This window comes from Nansenia antarctica (assembly GCF_963989245.1).
Source record: "Nansenia antarctica genome assembly, chromosome: 7".
Lineage (NCBI taxonomy): Eukaryota > Metazoa > Chordata > Actinopteri > Argentiniformes > Microstomatidae > Nansenia > Nansenia antarctica.
Window position 1 is genome coordinate 13,298,082 of NC_137677.1, and position 21,069 is coordinate 13,319,150.

The following is a 21,069-nucleotide window of genomic DNA, read 5'->3' on the forward strand; positions in this document are numbered from 1 at the left end:
GTGAACACGAAGAACATCTCTGTTGAGTAAGATGACGGAGATGAGGCTGGTGCTGAACTGCGTTTGGGGTCGGAATCTCACTCCGATTGTTTGGAATGTCAGGACACTCAGTGAGTGTTGGGAGAGAGATGTGGACTTTTCCATCCAGTGACTCCATCTGAAGTCCTTCTGCCTTCTTTCCTGATGTTTCTATGATGCCAGAGCATGTTCTGAGACGGTATGGGAAGGTTTCACTCTCCATGCCGAAAAGTTCGAAGAGCTCTGGTCTGGCTAAAGAGCGTTTGCTCTGGTCGTCCATCATTACATAAGCTTTTATAGCTTTATCCTTTGATCCTTTGGGATAGATCCTTGCTAAGCAAATCTTTGAGCATGAACGGCCCCACTGTCCTGGACCGCATATTTCTGTGCAGCTTGTGTTGACCTCTATGTCGCTGACTTCAGTGTCGCTGACCTCAGCTTCATCCACTTCAGTTTTTTTAGGTTGCACTTCTTCCTCCCCACCGTTCTCTTGTGACGGTGAAGGAGCCTTGTTGTTTGTTTGAGGCGATGGGCCGGGGTGCATGGCCGCATCGTGTCTAGTGCTGTCGCACTCCGAGCATTTTACGTCGCTCTCGCAGTCTTTGGCAAAATGGGAAGTTGTAGAGCAGCATTTGAAGCATATTCCTTTCTCCTTGAGAAAAGCCTTTCGATCATCGAGGGATTTGTTCCTGAAGGTTTTGCACTTCTTGAGAGGGTGAGGTCTATTGCCATGCAATGGACAGTTCTTGTTGGGGTCAACTTGAGATGAGACATCCGTCTTGTTCACGTGGATGGGTTTGTTGCCGTTCTTCCCGTTGTATCTGTCTTGTTTTGTCTGGGTGGTGGAACAACTTTGGTATATGAAGCTTGGGTCGTTTCACCTTTTGGCTTCTTGGCTCACAAAGTTGCAGAAATAGTGAAAGGGGGGGAAGCGGCCGTCGTTTTGCTCTTTGTACCGCGTTCCCGATGTCAACCATTTCTCCTGTAGCTGGTATGGAAGTTTTCCACGATTGGTCCAATTCTGCGGGAAGTATCTAGATAAGTAAGGCCGGTGAGATATCCATCTTCCTTCGCTCCTTGGATCTCCTGAAGCAGGTCCCCAAGTTGGCGTAGCTTTATGGGGTCTTTGGATGAAATCCTGGGGAAGCCGTCTAGTCTCTGGAATAAGGACTTCTCTATGATTTCGGGGGCTGCATAGCACTCACGTAGTCTCTCCCATGCTTTGCTTAAAGCGAGACTGGGGTTGTTAACATGTACTGACCTTATGCGTTTCGCCTGTTCTCCAGATTCCTTTCCGAGCCATCTGGTCATGAGATCCAACTCTTGTATTGCTGTCAGGCTAGCTTCACTGGTTGCGCTGATGAATGATGAGTACCACGCGCAATCATTTTCTGGTTTATCGTCAAACTGGTATAGACCTGAGTTAACAAGGTCTCGTCGTACCAAATACTGGGCTAGAGTCTCTATTGGATTTGGTGTGCTAGCTGGCTGAGTGTGTCGTGGAACGTATGATGGCGTATTTACATTTAAGGTAGGTTGGAACATTCTTTCAGGATGTGTGTATTGTGTCTCAGGATTTGGCTTATTGTAGTTGACAGGGGTGCAAACTGGCGATGGTCCAAAAAGGTGACACTTTTTTTTTGGGGTGACAGTCTCGGGCAGCGTTCGTAAATTCGCTCTGCGCACTGGGCTCAACGTCATAAAGGGACCAAGTAATTTGATTTGACAAGAGGCAATCCATGACTGCTGATCAGATTTCCAGAGCGAATTTACGAACGCAGCCTAGGGCAAACCACTCGCCTAGGGCAAACCACTCGCCGTCATGACACGAAACTTGAAGTTATAAAATACCCACTCGATATAATAAACAACAGTTTAACGATCACTAAATACTTATAATGATCATCTAATTATGTGTAGTTGTAACGTGTTTCTAGCATGTCGATGTTCTATCAGGTAAATTCGCTAGAAATAACCTCCATACCCTGGTTCAGAAGAAGAAATCAGTCCTTCGTCACTTACTGTACATCGTCGTCATCGATGAAACTTTTAGGTGGATTGGTTACCATAGCCTAGATGGTCTTTGTGACATTTCACAATCACAAACATATATGTACAGAAACTCACTAAAGTATAAAACACCGCTAAAATACCGCTTCTCTTCAAATCACTCCATGACACTTTGAGGTCAGTGCATTTGTTTTTTTCGTGAACTACCGTAATAACCCTAAATGGCTAGAGAGTGCAACTTCTGTGCTTTCAGAAACTGTTGGATTTTTTTCGATTGCACATATAGTTCAAGAATTACGATAGTTTGAACGAACCCTGTAAAATCCTGTTGAGAAGTTATCGCAACATAGAAATAACTTCTATGTTATTTTATTTTATTACTTATGTTTCTACTTCGTTCTTAAGACCTTTTTAAGACGTTTTATTTCAACTGCAGCAGAGTTTAGCAGACAGGAAGATGTTAGCTTGGGCATCATGTGACTTGGATGAGATGAGATGTAGACCCCCCCCCCCCCCCCATATTTTTTTTGCAGATCTGCATGATTCATGTAGGTCACCTATTTTGAGGTAAAAACGGCGAGCACTGAGTTGAGCTGAGACTGTTGTGTGACGCGTCCCACAGGTAGGTTACCTGGTAATGTCCCTGTCACAAAGCTGTCGAGTGATCTGTTATCAAGTGAGTGAACGATAGGCTGTGCCAATGAGTGTTGTGAGGGAGAAGTACTCCTTAGCTCGATTTGATCTTGAACATAGCTATGTGTGCGTTCCATTTTTGTCCTCTCAGATACATATTTTTCCGATTTTTCTTCCCTGACTTCAGACGTTAATAACATTGATTGTGCATTTTCCAAGGTTTGTGCTTCTACCATGGCTACCTCTGCTTCTCTTTGGGATGTAAGCACTTCCAACTCGGTATCAAGTCTAGCCTTTTCCATTTTTAATTTTGCTTCCTGGGCTGCGTATGCAGCTCTCACCTTTAACGCCTCTGCTTTGGCCCGGGCCCGGGCCACACTTCCGGAGTACGCTGTATCTTTGCTCACCACCGACCTCTTGCTTCCGTGGGATGACATCTTACCCAAATCAGATGGTGAAAGTCTGTTTTTTTACTGTGATGTTCTCTCTCTAACATCAAGCTAAACCTTGTCAATAAAGTCCATCAAAGAAAGAGGCGTAGGGGGGCTTTTCAAATCAGGTATATTGAACTGGTAAAAACTGCAAGACAAACAGCACAAAACATGTTTCAACAGGATGTAAACAAACAGTGGTTAGCTAGAAAGTCCGCTTTTTGGCCTAACAATCTAGCTACAAAACAATAACTAAAAACATAATATTCCCAACAAATGATGACTAATATATAAAGCTACCAATCCAACACTTGATATTTCGTACTTACAACATTGCCTTGTGTAAATCTGAACATGGATGTTGAATGATGAATGGAGAACAAACATAACGTCTCGGTCTCTCTCTGGCAAGGAACGATCTCCCAAACCGGAAGTAGACTTGCGGTAAACAGGAAGTTATGTCACTACATCAAATATCAACTAGAATATTTATATACATTGTTAACAGTTGTAAATAGTTCGTTTTTAGCAACAAATAAATCTTATCAACTTTACTTCTCTTTATGAACTATACAAAATCGTTTTTTATCAAATATGAACTTTTTAACTTTTTCTAAAGAAAATAAAGAAAGTGTTGCCGGACAACACAAAGACACTTAGATTTAGATTTAGTAATCTACAAATTAATTAGACCCCTATACTTTCTTTTATTTATTTTTGTTTCTTTTTATTTTACTGCTCGATCTTTTCAGTTTGTAAAGCGTCTTTGAGTGTCTAGAAAAGCGCTATATAAGTCTAATGTATTATTATTATTATTGTAAACAGTGCGCTGTCCTTCTGCACATGCGGGTCTGTTCAGGGCCGTGGAATGTTCACACGGAAGTAAATGTAGGCCTAGGTCAAATATAGGTCACATTTTAAAAGTAATGTGAACTGCCAAACCAAAAAATCGGATCTGTGTAAAAAATCGGAATTGAGCATCAAGACCTGCAGTGTGAACGTAGCCTTAGAGGCAGCAGGTACAACTGTGACAGAAAGGACAGTAGGCAATGCACTCCACCGCCATGGCCTCTGTGCACGCTCAACCCGCAAGACTCCACTACTGAAAAAAAGACATGTTGAAGCTCATTTATGGTTTGCCAAACAACATTTGGACAAGCCAGTGAACTACTGGGAGCATGTACTCTGGTCAGATGAGACCAAAATTTTACTTTTTGGCTGTCACACAACACACCATGTTTGGAGGAGAAATGGCACTGCACATCACTCGAATAACACTATACCAACAGTGAAGTTTGGAGGTGGGATGTAATCATGGTGTGGGGCTTTCTCCTCTCGTGGTACTGGCAGACTTCATATCATTGAAGTAACAATGAATGGAGCCATGTACAGAGAGATTCTTGAGATGAACCTGCTGCCATCCACCAGGATGCTGAGGATGAGACATGGGTGGACCTTCCATCAGGACAACGATCCAAGGCATACAGCAAAGGAAACTAGCAAATGGTTTCTGAGAAAGAAAATCGACTTGTTGGAATGGCCCAGTCAATCAAACATTTGTGGAAGCATCTGAAGATCCAGATTCACAAGAGGGCCCCCGCAATCTTCAAGATTTAAAGACAATCTGTGTAGGAATGGGCCAAAATCACACCTGAATACTGCGGGTGATTAGTTACTTCATACAGAAAGCACCTTGAAGCTGTCATTACAAACAAAGGCTTCTCCACTAAGTATTGAATTAATTTCAGTTAGTGTGTTCAATACTTTTTTCCTGTTTCATTCCACTTTATTACACATAGCTGAAGACAAAACTTGAGGCAGAAAGACCCACGAACAAACAACTGAAGACAGCTGCAGTAAAGGCCTGGCAAAGCATCACAAAGGAGGAAACCCAGCATTTGGTGATGTCCATGGGTTCCAGACTTCAGGCAGTCATTGCCTGCAAAGGATTCTTGACAAAGTATTAAAAATGTGATATTTATGATTATGTTAATTTGTCCAATTACATTTGAGCCCCTGAAAATTGGGGACTGTGTATAAAAATGGTTCCAATTCCTAAACGTTTCATACAATATTTTTGTTCAACCCCTTGAATTAAAGCTGAAAGTCTGCACTTCAATTGCATCGCAATTGTTTCATTTCAAATCCATTGTGGTGGCGTACAGAGCCAAAATTATGGAAATTGTGACACTGTCCAAATATATACTGTAAGTATACATAATAGTGAATGTAAAGGTGCAATTTACTCCCCAGATGTCTTAATCACCTTTAGATCTTTGAATCATAAAGAATCTGGATGATAATACAAAACGTTTAAATGTGAGCTCATCCATCCTGAATCAAGTATTTGATCCTCATCATGAGTAGATAAAGGTCTGAGTTGTCATGGGAGGCACACTCTCGTTTTCATTACAAATGTGGCATGAGGAAGACGATGTTTTTAACTCCTGCAATGAAGTAAAGGAGGACAAATGACAAAGTATCATCCCAGTCTCAGTCTAAAAAAAAAGAAAACAAACAAAACAGAAAATAAACAAGATCTTTGGCATTATAGAGCTGTTCCTGAGATTATAACATTATAAAAGAAGGCACAGTGATCAATGCTGTTGTGGATTTGGAGAACTCATTGCTCGAAACCAGAGACAAATGATGGAATTTCTTAAGCAAAGAGGGCCTGCAATATGCCAAATATGCTCCAAATTACCCTTCAAGAACAACTCTCAGCATCTATATGCGAGCCGCTTGGGTAAATAAAGGGCCAGCATAAATTACCTTTGGATGTCAATCGTGATAGCGCACCCTGTTTTTCTTTTTGTTATCGTGTCGCCTCTTCGTCTCGCTGGCGGATGAAATGAAATGAAAGTATTCTCTCTCCAGCACCAACAGCAGTACTCAGAGCGCTTTCTGACACTTGAAAACGATCCGGTTTCGTGAAACCACAGCTGGGCCCCTACTGATTGGCTCGCACACAGGCTGCCACTAAACTTTCGCTGCTTGAGGAGCTGTCTGCGACGGGACAGGTGGTGTTTATGCAGATGAATGAACACATTACTGTGTGCTCTTCCTTTTGGTTTAAACATTAGCGTTTCAAATGTGACAAATCAGATGTTCGTCTCCTGCATCCTATCCGCCATTGTTGGCTGCCTCTAGTAGCCGTGTGTTTATGTGTGAGTAAGCATGTGTGTGCATCCATAAAAGTACACGCATCTACCAAGATAGGCCTACGCATCATCTGATTGAGTTACGATATCTGTGAATATCCTTGTGTGTTTGTGCAAGTGTATGTCGTATGTCTATGAAAGAGTTGGGGTCTTACTTTGACAACACGAGATCCAACATTCTGATACTTTTGATAGAATTGATTTTGAAAGCTAAACTCTGTATAACGGTGCATTCATGCTATTATAATCTAATGGTGCTGATACAAGATGCACAACTCAGTCCCATAACTGTTGCATTACAAACCCGTTTTCAAGAGCTTGACAATAGTGACACTTTCATGTGGTGAAATATGATGATCTGTGTGCAGCAACTTGAGGAGTTGCGTGAACAAGTCAGTTTACAAGACACAGGGACGGTATAGGAGGACCTTAGGAGCCCTAAAGCTTATGACAACTCCAATAGACAACAGCATACACAACAACAGAGTAGGAAATAACGTTTCCAGACATACACAATGCACTTTGACCTTTGAACTCCAGCCAGGGACTAAGGTGAGAGTGACCAGGGCAAAGCTGAAGTCTTTATCCTCTGTATGGAAGAGGAGTGTTGGCCTACGCCCAGGCTGCTAGGCCTTAAGTGGGTATTGCTGACAACAAGCAATTACCTCCCTATTATCACAGTGCTATGCTGTAATTGGACCTCCTCCAGTATCAGTCATCTCACCGGAGTGAGTCATGCTCTCACTTGAGGATGCCCTTATCTTTTTTTTTTACAGCTACATGTAAGTATTGAGTTAACACACTGGAGAACTAACGACCATACCGCTGTTCGAGCACAATGAAAATATTGACATTTTGCCATCTGTGTAATGTTGGTGTAAATCCAATAAATGGTTGTGCACCAAAAAATATAATGTACACATGAGGGTACAAGCTCAAACCAATACTGCAAATCATACCAAGAGAATGAACCTAATATGTAGTATGGAAATGGTACTGCCCCTAGCTTGAAAATGAACATGTTAGAGACCATGTTAATGGCTGCCATCTGTTTGTTTTGCATTTAAGGGATAGTTCACCCAAATTACAAAATCACATATTTGATTCTTTACACTAAAGGAGTCTATGTACAAGGTCATACTGTACTTAAATCCAAACATCAGTTCTGTTTATCTGGGCATTGTCACAAATTGCTAACTGTTCATATTTGGATGAACTATCAATTTAAAACAAAATGTAAAGACCATAAAATGTTTTGGAAATGTAATTACCTTAAAAAGTTCTGGGAAATAATGTTAACAAAGTGATGCTTTGTGTAAGTCCAAACCAGCCATGAATGGTAAATGTAGGTAAAAAAATGTGTTCAATGAATATGTTCACAATTCAGACATCTTAATTTTATGAGCAATAAAGCAACATGTTAAAACTGTGTAGAGGGGATAAACATGAGCTGTACCTTATTAGCTATATGAGCAAGCACTTGATGAAAATGTTTGCTCCATGCTGACCGTGGTGGTTTGTTTCTGCGGCACATTGTGCTTTGGTAACCACTGCGAGCTGTTGTGCAGTCTTGGGTGAGACACTAACGTCTCCATTGTCTGAGTCAACTTGACCTGACCTAGCTGGTTAAGCTGACGCATTGTGAACAGCAAATCGCTTCAACTAGGGGGGTTGTTGCTTTGTCTGGCTATGGAGAAAATAACCTAATAAAAGAGCATCCCTATAGGTTATGAAGAGACAAACCCGTTTTGTTTTCAGGATAGTCCAATGACTATTTCCCAGCAGTGAAAAATACAAGAAATAAACATTGTGTTTACTATATATATTCACCTATAGGAGGATCCAGGACCTATAGCGTTCTTTCTGCCTATATCCCTGTGTGTGTGTGTGTGTGTGTGTGTGTGTGTGTGTGTGTGTGTGTGTGTGTGTGTGTGTGTGAGTGTGTGTGCGTGCGTGCGTGCGTGCAAGCGTGCATGGGTACGTGCACGTGTGTGTGCGCGCGTGGGTCAGTGCATTTGGTAACAAGCCTTGATTGTTGCCTGTCATGAAATAGCTGGCAATACAGCAGCAATCAACAACTTGTTTTCTAGCCTGATGCCCACAGCAGAGAAGTGGAGTGACTGCTCGCTAATGCTTAGCTGTAGCTTTTAATCAGATTTTCAGCATGGGGCAGGCCCACGCTTGTACCTCACAGGTATCTGCTAACTACTATCGGTCCATTTCTTCACACTCTCATTGCACTTAATAGCCTGGCTTTGTCACTCCTCACCAGAAGTAAATCTGGAGCAGGGGAGGCTGGTGGATGCAGAAATTGGAGGACAGGCTCACTGTAATGCATGGAATGGAATAAGGAATGGTATCAAACATTCCATTCTTCATTCCATTCCATGCATTACAATGAACTCATCATCCGATTTCTACCTCCACTAGCCACCACTGATCTGGAAGACAACCTTAATTTAAAAATGTACACATTGAACAATGTGGCCATGTTTAGACACGGCTTTTATATAGAGTGTAGAATGTTCTCCCTGCCCAATGTAGTACACAATAATAAACATGTTTTAATAACCCAATCTCAAACATCTTTTGAGGGAATCTGTCATGACCTCGTGGAGAGGAGTACAGCCAGTGAACTGTTCCACTCCAATCCTGCAAAAGAGTCTCCGTTATTACTTAAAGGGTTTGCTTTTGTTTTTATTTATTTGTTCAATTCAGATCAGTCATGTAGTTGCCTGCCTTCTGAATGGCTTTAGTTTCTTCGCGATATGGAGAAATCCCCAAAAAACTTGAAGAGGATCCTTTGTAAAACCGATAAAAATCACATTTACCCACCCCAGTGGGGGGGCGCATCTTCACACATGGCCCTGATGGATCAATCATGAAAAACATCCACTGCTACTTACAGTAAACCAGCCTGAACTTGTATGATTGTCTAAACTGGGCACAGCTCTTGTTTGTGGTCTCCCGCTGACTGCTGAGTGGCCAGCCTGAACTTGCTGAGTGGGCACAGAGGGGGGACAACCATCGTCTCCCCATAGGCCCCGCTGCCATCTTCTCATTTCCTGCTGGACCTCCCCACCAGACACCTCCTAGACTCTAATTACCACAATAGGGTTGCAGTTCCAACAGAAAGCCCTCCCTCAACAGCACCCCTATCCCCGCTATGAACTACACAGCTAATTGTTCCATTACACCAATAATGACAAGAGCCTGAAAAGAACAAAGGAGAAAAACAGCAAGGTAGAGACCAAAATCTACGTGATCATTTTCATTAACCCTGATCTTTCTGTTCTTTCATCATCCACCCCACCCCCCACCCCCCCGCCTCCTCATACCGGCAAAGTACTCAAATTATCCACAAGCATTTCAGCAATCACTAATTATCCAAAGAGTTCCTCATTAGGCGATTTTAAATCCAATCTTAGATCAACACTTGCTCAGACCTCAGGGATGCTCCATTCCCAACAGCGGTTAAATAAACAATCAGTTCAAAGGATCAGGTATTCCACTTTAAGAGGAGCAAAAACCAAAGGGTAAACAACTGCTCACTTGAAAGAAATAACTCCAGCAGCCTCCCAGCATGGATGCTCCAATCTATAATTCATTTCTCTCAAAAATGGTAAATTTCTCCTCTCAAATTGGGCTCCTAATTTCCCCAGTCCCAATGCAAGTCTCAGAGATAACAACTGAGCTAATAGAATGTGCTAAGAGAGGCACTGACCATTGTGACACTGGCGTTTCAACAGTGTACAGCTCCCAGCAATGATGTGACAAACAGGCTGACCATCGGGGTCCAGAGGCCTCTCCACAACTTACTTCCCGTAATTCATTCACAATGTTGCCACTGTATTTAATGGCCCTTAACTTTCAGAGGCAATGCAGCATAGGCCTATACATGAATACAAGTGTACTAAGGCTCAGAACAAGGTGCATGTAACATTGTACCCCCCCCCCCCCCCCATCCTCTTTACAGGAGACCAAGGCTCCAATCCCTCCGCAGTTTCCTTTGAGAGCTCTGTTCGTTCTAACCGATCACACTTCTAATGTGCAATAATTTCAATTGCTTTCTAGCCCCCCCTCCTTCCAACCACCCTCCCTTAATGTGAGCGCAATGCTCTGTGAAGCGCCACCAGAATTGGGAGTCTGTCACTTAAAATATAATGCCGTCAGATCTGTTACTTTAACCTTGAAGCAATTAGCTGTTGTTGAGCCGTAATGAATCCTGACATCACTCTGCGGTGATGAAACCCCTAATTGCTCCATAAAAATTGAAGCTTTTGACATCACTGCTGACAGACTTTTTTCTTCTCCTTTCGTGCCGGTCGCACGTGACGTTCGCCGGGTTTGAACACTTGAAAGGTAGCGTAGCTTCACCGCCATCAGCTGTCCCGTCACTTGACAAAAAAGAGAGAGGGAAAACGGCTGGATATGCTGAAATGATGAGGCCATTTAAGCCATGATGTGCCTCAGCTATAACATCATTCAACAGGATTGTCACAGACATCCACTGGACTGAACTACGATGTTCATGGGATGGACACAGAGAAGGATGATGAATGGATAGCTCAGGGACACCATGTCAACCAGTCACTTCAAGGGGTTATTCAATATTTTTTGAATATCCATGAGAATCCAATATTGGGTGCACTTCTATAGCAATTATTTTTTTAAACCAACCGAGTGGTTCAGAGACTAATTAGGGGGATGTGCCTATATGTGTCGTCGTTTCAAGTTATTTCCTTTTTCATCAACAATTGTTGAGCGCTTTAATAAGAGCTTGAGGGACACAAGCTGTATCAAAAATATATTGGTGACAGATGGTATAACAGAATGCAACTTCATTAGCTGTATTGGTTGATGGAGATTATAGTTCAAATGACAATGAAATAGCTCACTCTCAATGTGCGGGTATAGGGCACCAATATAACCCTATGTGGAGGAATCTCTGACCACTAAGTTCTATGAACACGTTGTCCTGCGCATAAACATGCAATCAGTTTGGATCCATTACATAGTAAATAAGTAAATGTGTTTATAGACATTGCAGCTGGAAATGTGTTGGCTTTAATGGAGATTGTTAGCAACAAAGAAAAAGTGGTTATTCTAATAGAATAAGGGCTACAGATCAATTTACCTCTAGCAAATCAGTTGGAGATGGGAGGGGACTACTCAATGGTTGATGTAAAACTAAGCTACATTAACATAATGAAACGCAACTTATGCCGTACCACTCATAACACTTGCTTGTCTATTCATATTAGCCGCAGCAATCAATGTGATGACATTAACCTCATATCATAGAACAAAGCAAGCAGAAAAGCTTATATGGCTACTGGCGTTTCCTTTCTGTCAATCATCTCTTTATGTCAAAATGGAAATTAAAATCATATTTCAGCTTGTGCCAATTGTGCCACGGTATAGTTCACATACGCTATGATTTGACAATTTAGTTTTCAGAATGGCTATTAGTCTGATACAATTTGACAAAAAAATCTCCTGGTATTGTTATCATAACACTGGAAAATGAAACTCTGACTGATAGCCTATGGGCTACGAGGCCTAGCCCTGTTGTATTGAACAGAAAATGTTTAGTCTACAAAATGTATCCTCATCCCAAAAATAATATTTCAAATAACAAATAAAATGAATGTGCAAATTCTTGGCTTTCATGATTACTGTCCACATTGATTTGGATTTTACATCAACCACGATATTGGTCCATTTCGCACCTTCACCAATAATTGTAGGTTATTGTTGAATTTATGCGACCCTATTCACCACAATGCTTGCAGAGATCCAAATTCGCACTGTGGACGAATCTAACCTTGTTATTACAATTTCCCCAAATCCACCAACTTTGAAAATTGCACATGTTGACAACCCACCATCTTACAATTCATCCCTTTGACACCTCGCCATCACCACAGGGCAAGATTAAGGATCCAACCAACGATCATTAAGGGACACCCAAATACGTAATGCGCCACGTCGCTCTGTTTGCGAGCAGAACGCGTGCGCGCTAGCATGACATAAACCCTTATCCAGTCAAGATGCAACCGAGTTAAGATCTCGTCTAAAGCACATCACAATTGTAGAAGTGTTCGTATTGTTTCTCATATTCATGTTATGAGAGTGACGCAAGTGGCGTGATAATGAGAGGGCAGATGAGAGCAAAAGTTGTACCTCATTAGAGTAATGACTCAGATATCCCCACCGTTACATCAGTTGGAAAATGTGGCAATTAAAGAACCCCACACGGTTCCTGGAGGCAACGAGAACAAACCAATTGTCTGAAGCCCGTCAGGCTAACGTGTGTCATGTAAAAGAGGCCTGAACATCTTCGTTTAGCCATATGCTTAAGAAAATAGTCTTACCTTGACTAAAATCTGCATGAACGAAAGGAAAACGATATCAGCAGTATAGGCCTAATAGTAAATCACTTTGCTTATGACGGATCCTGTGCGCCGTTTATCTAATGCCCCTGTTTAGTTGGATTCCATGTGTATTTGACATTCAATACAATATTAGTGTATAGGCCAACTTCAAACATATTATGCCAATGTGGGGAACCTTTCGCTGGAAGTTCATCTATGTTTTTTGTAGTTCATTTTGAATATCATTTTAAACAACAATTGCACTATTCTCAATTTGAAGGTTTTCGCGAGAAAAGCATTTTATCAACCTAATTATTGCCATATTTTATTATTATTTTCAAAGTTGGGGCATAGTAACACAGTTGACTAAATGATTATAGCCTAATGTTGTAAATGGTAGGCTTATATAAGTTTGAGGATATGGAAAATCTGGTGAACTGTGGCCAAACATCACGCTAACTATAGAGGGTTGAAGATAGATAACATGTGAGGGGCAACTGCCTATTAATTCACAGCGTCTGCATGGCTTATTATTAATGAATTGGAATAGCGCACCCTGCCCAGTGAAATAAATTAATAATATATTTAATCCATGTATACTAACACAAATGGGTCTTACTGGTGGTGAATTTTACATGTTACTGGCAATATTGTTGAGCAAGTGTAAGGTAGCCTACAAAGTCAAATATGAGTGCCATGTGTAGCTTTCCACAGATATTGTCTAAAGTTAGAGTTTCGATAATAGTCTTCTACCCGTGTAGTCCAATTATTTCCAATTCCAATTCCATATTTACAAGAGAAATAAAAAATAAAATAAAAATAATTCGTATGTCTTATATTTCGCATAATGTCAATTGCACTCATCCAAACCAGTTTTGGATACGTTATCCGCACTCCCCCTTCCATGTTACTATTACTATACTATCCTTGTAATGTTCAAATTCAAAAATAGATATCCTGCGATTATTTATTTTGAAATATCTACTGCTGCATCAATACACTGCTATACCTTTCGATTATCCAATTCACATGATAAATGATTTGCCATTGGTGTTCGTGCAAATAGGCCCACCTCCTTACAGCCCCCTATAGCCTGGGGAGCATTGTTTTATCTGTATGTTATGTTTTAATTAGGTAATCGTGGACCACTGAACTATCAGCGTTTGTATCCTCAAATGAGACGGTCTGACGCTTGTGTTGAAATTCACCAATTACCAGGTCCTTAATTCTCAGTTGTGAATACAAATTAATACAAATCCAAATAACGCTGCTGGAATGATCGAATGTCTCACCACCATGTATCTGAGGTCTTCTACTCATATTCTCAGTCCTGTGTTTGACCGTTTTAGATTTATCCTGAATACTTTTAGGATAAGCGATTAAAGACAAATACTGAAGAAACTGAATTCGTACAGTGGCGTTCCCTTGTCATTTTTTCAGACCAGCAAAGGTCAACTTGGCTTGAACACGAATTTCACAACACAGAAATCAGCAAACGTTTCACCAATTAGGGAAGCCCAAACAAACGTGCCCCGAGGCGCTCCCATTCTGGAGTCAATTCACATGAAAGCGCCCCCTCACCACAACTCTCCTGGGTACGTGATTATACTTTTTAAAAAGAAAGTATTTTAATGTTCATTTAATTATAGTCCCGTGTGGTAATGGTTAAGTTCTGTCGCTGACAGCAACACCTTTGTCCAGATAGCGAACCGTCTGAGGAAACAGAGATGCAAAAGGAAGATCTAGGCCTCCAGATTTATTTTAAGTCAAAATTAAGATCATATTCTTGCATAATGCCTCTGATTCTATTGACCTACAATCACACAAATCGTTTACACTTTTGGTGTTTGGGTTAATTCACTAGTAATCACATGCCCTATCAACAGACGTGCAATGTTTTGTCTGGAATAGGCATGCAAACATTAATTTTTTTGAAACTGAAGGTTCAAAAAAAGTAAATCTAAAAAAATAGAAATTATCCATTAAAATGTGTAATATTAAGTGACGTACTACACAATCTAAAGATAAGCTACGATGTTTAAAGTCCACCTGTTTAATAAAATATGGACAATGAATAGAGGAAATCTCAAGGGAGTTTGTGTTTGTTGTTTAACACTATTTTTCCCTTTCTGTTAATGTCTGTGAGCTTTGTGAGACTGCTCACGCTGAGAGTCCTGGCGCTTGCTGTCTGTCCGGAATGGGGGTCTGGATCTGCTCCCATTGAACAGCTGCTAAACCAGGACCACCTTCCCGATTCCCAGGGCAGAAGCATCGCAGCTAATCAAACCATTTATTCCCACCACCAGAGAGCTGCTACATATCGTGAGCTTAGAATTATAAGGTTCTATCTCCGTTTAGAATTATAAGGTTCTATCTCCGTTTAGGGTATCAGAGATATTGAGCGTCAACGTTTTTACATTCCATTATGTATTGTGAGATGGAACCTTTGTATTTTATGAATTACTAACTCAAAAAAGTCAACATTTTAAAAAATAACACCACACAGGCATTCATAAACACCTAATGGTTCAGATTATGTCAAAAACTCAATTTTGACAAAAATGGAGATAGAACCTTATAATTCTAACGTCACGATATGCCTTTATCGCGGCTTATACAGTTTTCAACTCACGCCATGAATGACAGCACCCAGAAGTTTCAACTATAGTTTTTTTTTTTTTTTTAGTATCCTATCATAAATGTATGGTGAAATTGTAGGCATATAGGAATTAGGGGGAGAAAAATAATCACAAATGTAGGCTATACATCTCCGTTTAAATGTGAGGACATGAGACGAAAACGGCATAATGTCTCACAATGCCTCAATCATTTGATATCACTGTCGATGAGATACAACTGTTTAGGCTATATTATCGTAAGTCTAGGTCTCGTTTGATTATATTTTTATAGCCGATTTACTGTTAGGCATGTTGGTTAAGTGTGGTATTTGCATCCTATTATAATACAATTGTCTATTTTGTTGTCTTGTCTATAGACCTTTTTTTAGCCTTTACTCCGTGTAGGCCTATATCTAATCCCACCGTTAATCGATGTGGTCTGCATGATAAAAAATGAACTTCGAAGTGCAGGCTGATGTCTCGATGTCTGTTTCAATAGAAGTGTTGGAGATTCTTTAAGTATCATTCCGTTTTTATTCAATCCTTTCTCTCCATCTAATAAACTTTATAAGTTTATTTTCTAGTATAAGTGTATTTGTACAAAAAACAAACAAACAATCAGACATATGAACAGTCCATTCTCATCAGTCATGACTTTGATGCAGTTCGTGAGTTAGCCTGCGTCAGAACTGGCTCATATTAAATATTACCTCCTTTACGTAATTCTTCTGTAAAATTGTCTTTATATATTGTCTTTTGAAAAGTATTTTTCATTGTTCAGCGCAGTTACTCACATCACATGTGTTAACTGCATGCTTACTGATAATCGTCATCGTTTTTTACCGCTGGTGCGGTGTGCCGGACAGGGGGTTTAATGCCGGTTGCCCCCCCGGCCCAAGGCCATGGATGAGTACTCTCGGGACCAGGGGTCTCTGGAGGCTAGGATGGGGGGCCTGGGGAGTCCGGTACATAGAGCTGTACATGGCTGCGGCTGCAGCGGCCGCCGTGGTGCTGTTAATGTCCATGGTGCCCAACAGGCTGGGGTGGTAGAAATACGGCGACGGGAACATCCTCTGTAAAGCGGAATAATTCCCGGCTTCAGCCAGTAGCTCTAATCCCACCGCGGTCTGTCTCTTCCACTTCGTCCTGAAATCAGATCAAAATACAAACTAATCAATTATTTAACCAGTTCAGGCTCAGCGATGATGAATTCCCCAAACGCCCCCCTTAATTGGCCAGACCTAATTATTTGCAGCATGAAAAATCGGTGGTTATAGCTTTAATTAGGCAAAATACGGGTGAACTACAGTACATCCCCGATAAAAAAAAAGAAGTATTTGAGACACTTTAAATACAATGTACTTAGTTAATAAAATCCTTATATTCATCTAAAGCTATAGGCCTATTCTTTCACTTGGTTCTTTTTTGAGAGGCCCCAGCAAGCACGCAGCAAGTAGGCCTACTGTAAACATATCCTAAATATGGTTTAGGCTAATACGATCATTTAAGAAAATAATTTGAATAGCCCATACTATATATATATTCTATATTCTAAAACGATTGCAGTCACAACCTATTTCATAATGTATTGGGTTATGTCTTCCTATAACAGGGTGGGTGTAACACTAATCTCGCCTGACATATTGGGGAAATCTTAACAATGATGCCGGAGAGGCAAATTGTGCATTGTCAACATCATATGCACTTCGCAGACACGCTTTAATAGCCTGAGAGTAATGTGTATTGCAACAGCCTAGGCCTAACATACATAAATAAATATTCTATGATCTATTACGTAGATTGCTTTATATTCTATCTGTTTGTTTAGGATGGCATGAAAAGGCAAAAACATCGCAATGTAAAGCCAAACTCAAACTGCAACTATACGCTTAACATTGTCTCTAGGCATATACAGACAGGCCTTATCAAAACAACAGCCTATTATGATGCGAATGAAGTATAACAACTAAAACCCCGTTAATAATATCGTGAGCTAAGAATGATAAGGTTCTATCTCCGTTTAGGGCAGTTCAGAGATATTGAGCGTCAAAGTTTTGACATTCCATTATGTTCTGTGAGATGGAACCTTCGTATTTTATGAATTACTAACTCAAAAATGTCAACATTTTAAAAATAACACCACACAGGCATTAATAAACACCTAATGGATCAGATTATGTAAACAACTCAATTTTGACAAAAATGGAGATAGAACCTTATAATTCTAACGTCACGAATAGTCATAATAATGGCTAGGACATAATAATAATAATAATAATAATAATAATAATAATAATGAGAATCATACCGTCTGTTTTGGTACCAGGTTTTCACCTGCGTGTCTGTCAGGTTGAGGGCTGCGGCCAGGTCCATGCGGTCCTGCACGCTGAGGTATTTCTGGCGCTCGAAGCTTCGCTCCAGTTGATTGAGCTGATGGTCCGAAAAGGCCGTCCGGGCTTTGCGAGGCTTTTTCGACCGTGACTGTGGACTATCTCTGCTACTGGAAATCTCCCGATCATTCTCTTCTTTTGAACCTACATGGAAAAGAGATATAGATAATATCAATGAATGAATATAGGCCTAGTTATTTTAATTTGTGGCATTACCCCTACACATGTTGTTTAAATTCAAGAAACCCATGGAGCATAGTATATACGTGGAGGCTAATTGATGTCAATCTACTTGTACACGTTGTTTAAAATGTACACTTTTCTTTGTACAAGTTCTGCCAATTATATGAAAATGAAACAATAATGAAATCAATTGGTTCATCCAAATGGGCACGCATTTTAAAATAACTAAATAAAATACATAATAATTATTATTATTATTATACATTTTACATGGGGAACAAGCCAAGTGTGATGTGTCAGAAACATCGGCAGATAAGAAATCCGGATTGTATTTGTCAACATAGGTTTTTTAGCAGGAAAAACTGGGAAATCGATCCATGTCAATCCATCTCTATTTGTAGCAGTTTTTGCGGCGCTCCATGATCCCCCCTCTAGGAAGAACCATAATCTCTCTAATTGACCCACTAGGGAGGCCCGCGCACGGGGAACATCGCCGGGCCTACATCTGTTTTCGGTGCTGTTATGCTAATAAAAGAGAACTGAAACGAAAACCCCTCTAATATTATTATTGAAAGTCAGGTAACGCAAAAGGCCTACGTCAAAGACATTTAGCAGTGATAAATAGTGTGGGTATATTTCTTATCTTATTAGTGTATTGTTGTTGTTATTATAATAATATAGGCATAATTGTTACCATGTCAATACATATTTCGTGGTTTATCTTTCAGTATTTCAAATAGCCTATCCTAAGCCTGCTCTCAACTTATATAGACTATTACTGTGACATCCGAAACATATAATATATGTAGTAATATGTATGTAATATATGTATATTATGTATAATGTAGTCAACTGAATACAGAATCCGTAAAGGCTATACTAATAGCCTCCATTTGCTCCAAGTAAGTCAAATCATAATGTTTTCATATAATATGAATTTAAATATGCACTCACCGTTGCATTTCATTTCACTCTGAATGTCATCCCTTTTGTCCAACTTGCTCCTGTTTTCGTCTTGTTCTAACTTGGGCCTGAACCCGTCCTGGGCCGTGGCACTATCTGGTTTTGGGGTGTGATGATGGGGTGATGGGACGCTGGTGGTGCTGTAAGGTGCGCACGCTGCCAGGGGTTTGCTGTCGCCTAAAATGTCTTTGATTAAAAATGAAGAGGTGGCAGACCTGGGGGCACAGCCGGCCCCCCCGAGCTGCTGCGGCTGAGGCGAGAGCTGCAACCTCGGCGGCTGGTTGTGGTGGTGGTGGTGCTGAAGGCTGTCCGGGACCAGATGCGGGTCGCCGTGCTCCATGGTGACCGAGATGGGTGACGAGGGGGCCGTCCCCACAGTGTCTATCTCCGAGCATGGTGACGGGGTGGCCTGACTCCTGAAATCCGCTGTCCTGCTGTCGCCGAGACGAAAGTCTCCGTTCATTAGCACAGGGTTGACCGAATTGGTGGCGTTGGATAAAATAGTGTCAATTCCAAAATTTGATCCACTGGATCCTTCCATAGTCAGAAAAGAGATGTTGATTTAAGTCTTCATCACAACAACGAGCCGGTTGTTTCCCCCTTATAATAATAATTGAAAACTAAACGCGGATGATAGCCTACTGTAGGCTACGAGGACACAAGCGTAGGCACATAAACGCCTAAAAAGTAAAACGGATTTAAAGTTGAAATAGGATGAAATTAACAACTGATTAACAAATCCACGCTTTATAAAACGGTCAAATACGGTCCTCCAAGCTGTTGTTACATTCAATGTGAAATCTCGAAAGCAGTGGGTCTGTGTAGTCCACGTCCTTTTGTTATGGGCATTGAACTTTCTCTCAAAGTTGAGATGTGGAGAGATTCGGAGGGCAGCTCCGAGACATCATCGCTCCCCTTTTGCCTGTAATCGTTCTGGTGTGGCTCCACAATGACTTCCTAGGCTGACGTCACGGTCCACGGCGAGGGGAACTCATATTTTCTCTTTTATCATAACACACACCCACACACACACACACACACACACACACACACACACACACACACACACACACACACACACACACACACACACACACACACACACTCACGCACACACACGGACACAAACACACGTGAACGGACACACACACACACACACACACACACACACACACACACACACACACACACACATACTCTCCTCTTCCCCTTCTGTCATTGGTTACATCGTGACGGCTCCCGCACCTCACCAATCAGGGAGTTGTTGCTTTATCTTGACAATTTGGAGCCAGCCATTGAGTTCTGCATGGATGCTCTTTTGAAACATGCAGTTCTGTTTTACCACTGCCTTGACATAAGCCTTCATGTAAATGCAGAATTAAACAGCTACATTTGAGAAATAAACTAAAATACAACGCTGGAAAGACTGTTAGTTTATGTATGTGTGCATCCATTTGATGCACCTATTTTGTTCTTGTATTATTGCAAAGTTTTTCAATGAAAATGGTTATCGGATAAGACAATAGAAAATAGCATTCAAATGATATAATAGTATCGAAATAACCTGCATGGTAAAACAATGTGTATGCTAAAAATGTGTTTATGTCTGCAAATCTGAGACAGGCCTATATAGGCTACATAAAATACATCGTTATATTTTCAATATCCGGCATTCTTTAAGCAGTGGCTATTATCATGGGGTAGTTGTAGAGGGCGAATATTGTGAAATTGTTAATTTCAAAATATACAGTGCATGTATTTACATTAACGCCTATGTAGTTATCATAATATATTTCTATAATCCAAAACCTATTAGTGTGTGTGTGTGTGTGTGTGTGTGTGTGTGTGTGTGTGTGTGTGTGTGTGTGTGTGTGTGTGTGTGTGTGTGTGTGTGTGTGTGTGTGTGTGTGTATTGATTCACAAAATGATGTCAATGTAGAAACCCACCGGTATCACTTGATAAATGGGAGGAGTGGTGACTGTCATGACAGTGTCTAGTTCTTGTTAACTACCGTGTCGTCCTAATTAGTACAGTAATTATGAGGTGCTAATGAACGTTCAAAGGTATTAAAATATCGGTACTTTGCTGACGTGAAATTGAAGGACAGATATAGTCATTGGAGAATATAGTGGGTAAACTCCAGGATATAGTTGTCTTGACAGGTCGCTGTTGGTATCTTCATGTCTCTTGGGGTAATTCTCATTTCTAGTGATTTTCAATGCTACACGACTTTCGTCTTCTTATTCTGATATTTTCCCCGATATACTGAAACATACTCGTGAGC

At 40.8% G+C, this 21,069-nt stretch overlaps 1 protein-coding gene across 1 annotated transcript; it reads right to left on the bottom strand.

Annotated features, from left to right (window-relative positions):
• Nucleotides 1–16,087: 16,087 nt before the first annotated feature.
• barhl2 (BarH-like homeobox 2) lies at nucleotides 16,088–19,325 on the bottom strand (the record flags this gene model as incomplete). Its single annotated transcript, XM_080535716.1, has 3 exons — nucleotides 16,088–16,394; nucleotides 17,557–17,782; nucleotides 18,776–19,325. 3 exons carry the CDS (start codon nucleotides 19,323–19,325, stop codon nucleotides 16,088–16,090), a joined length of 1,083 nt encoding a protein of 360 aa, XP_080391842.1.
• Nucleotides 19,326–21,069: the final 1,744 nt, after the last annotated feature.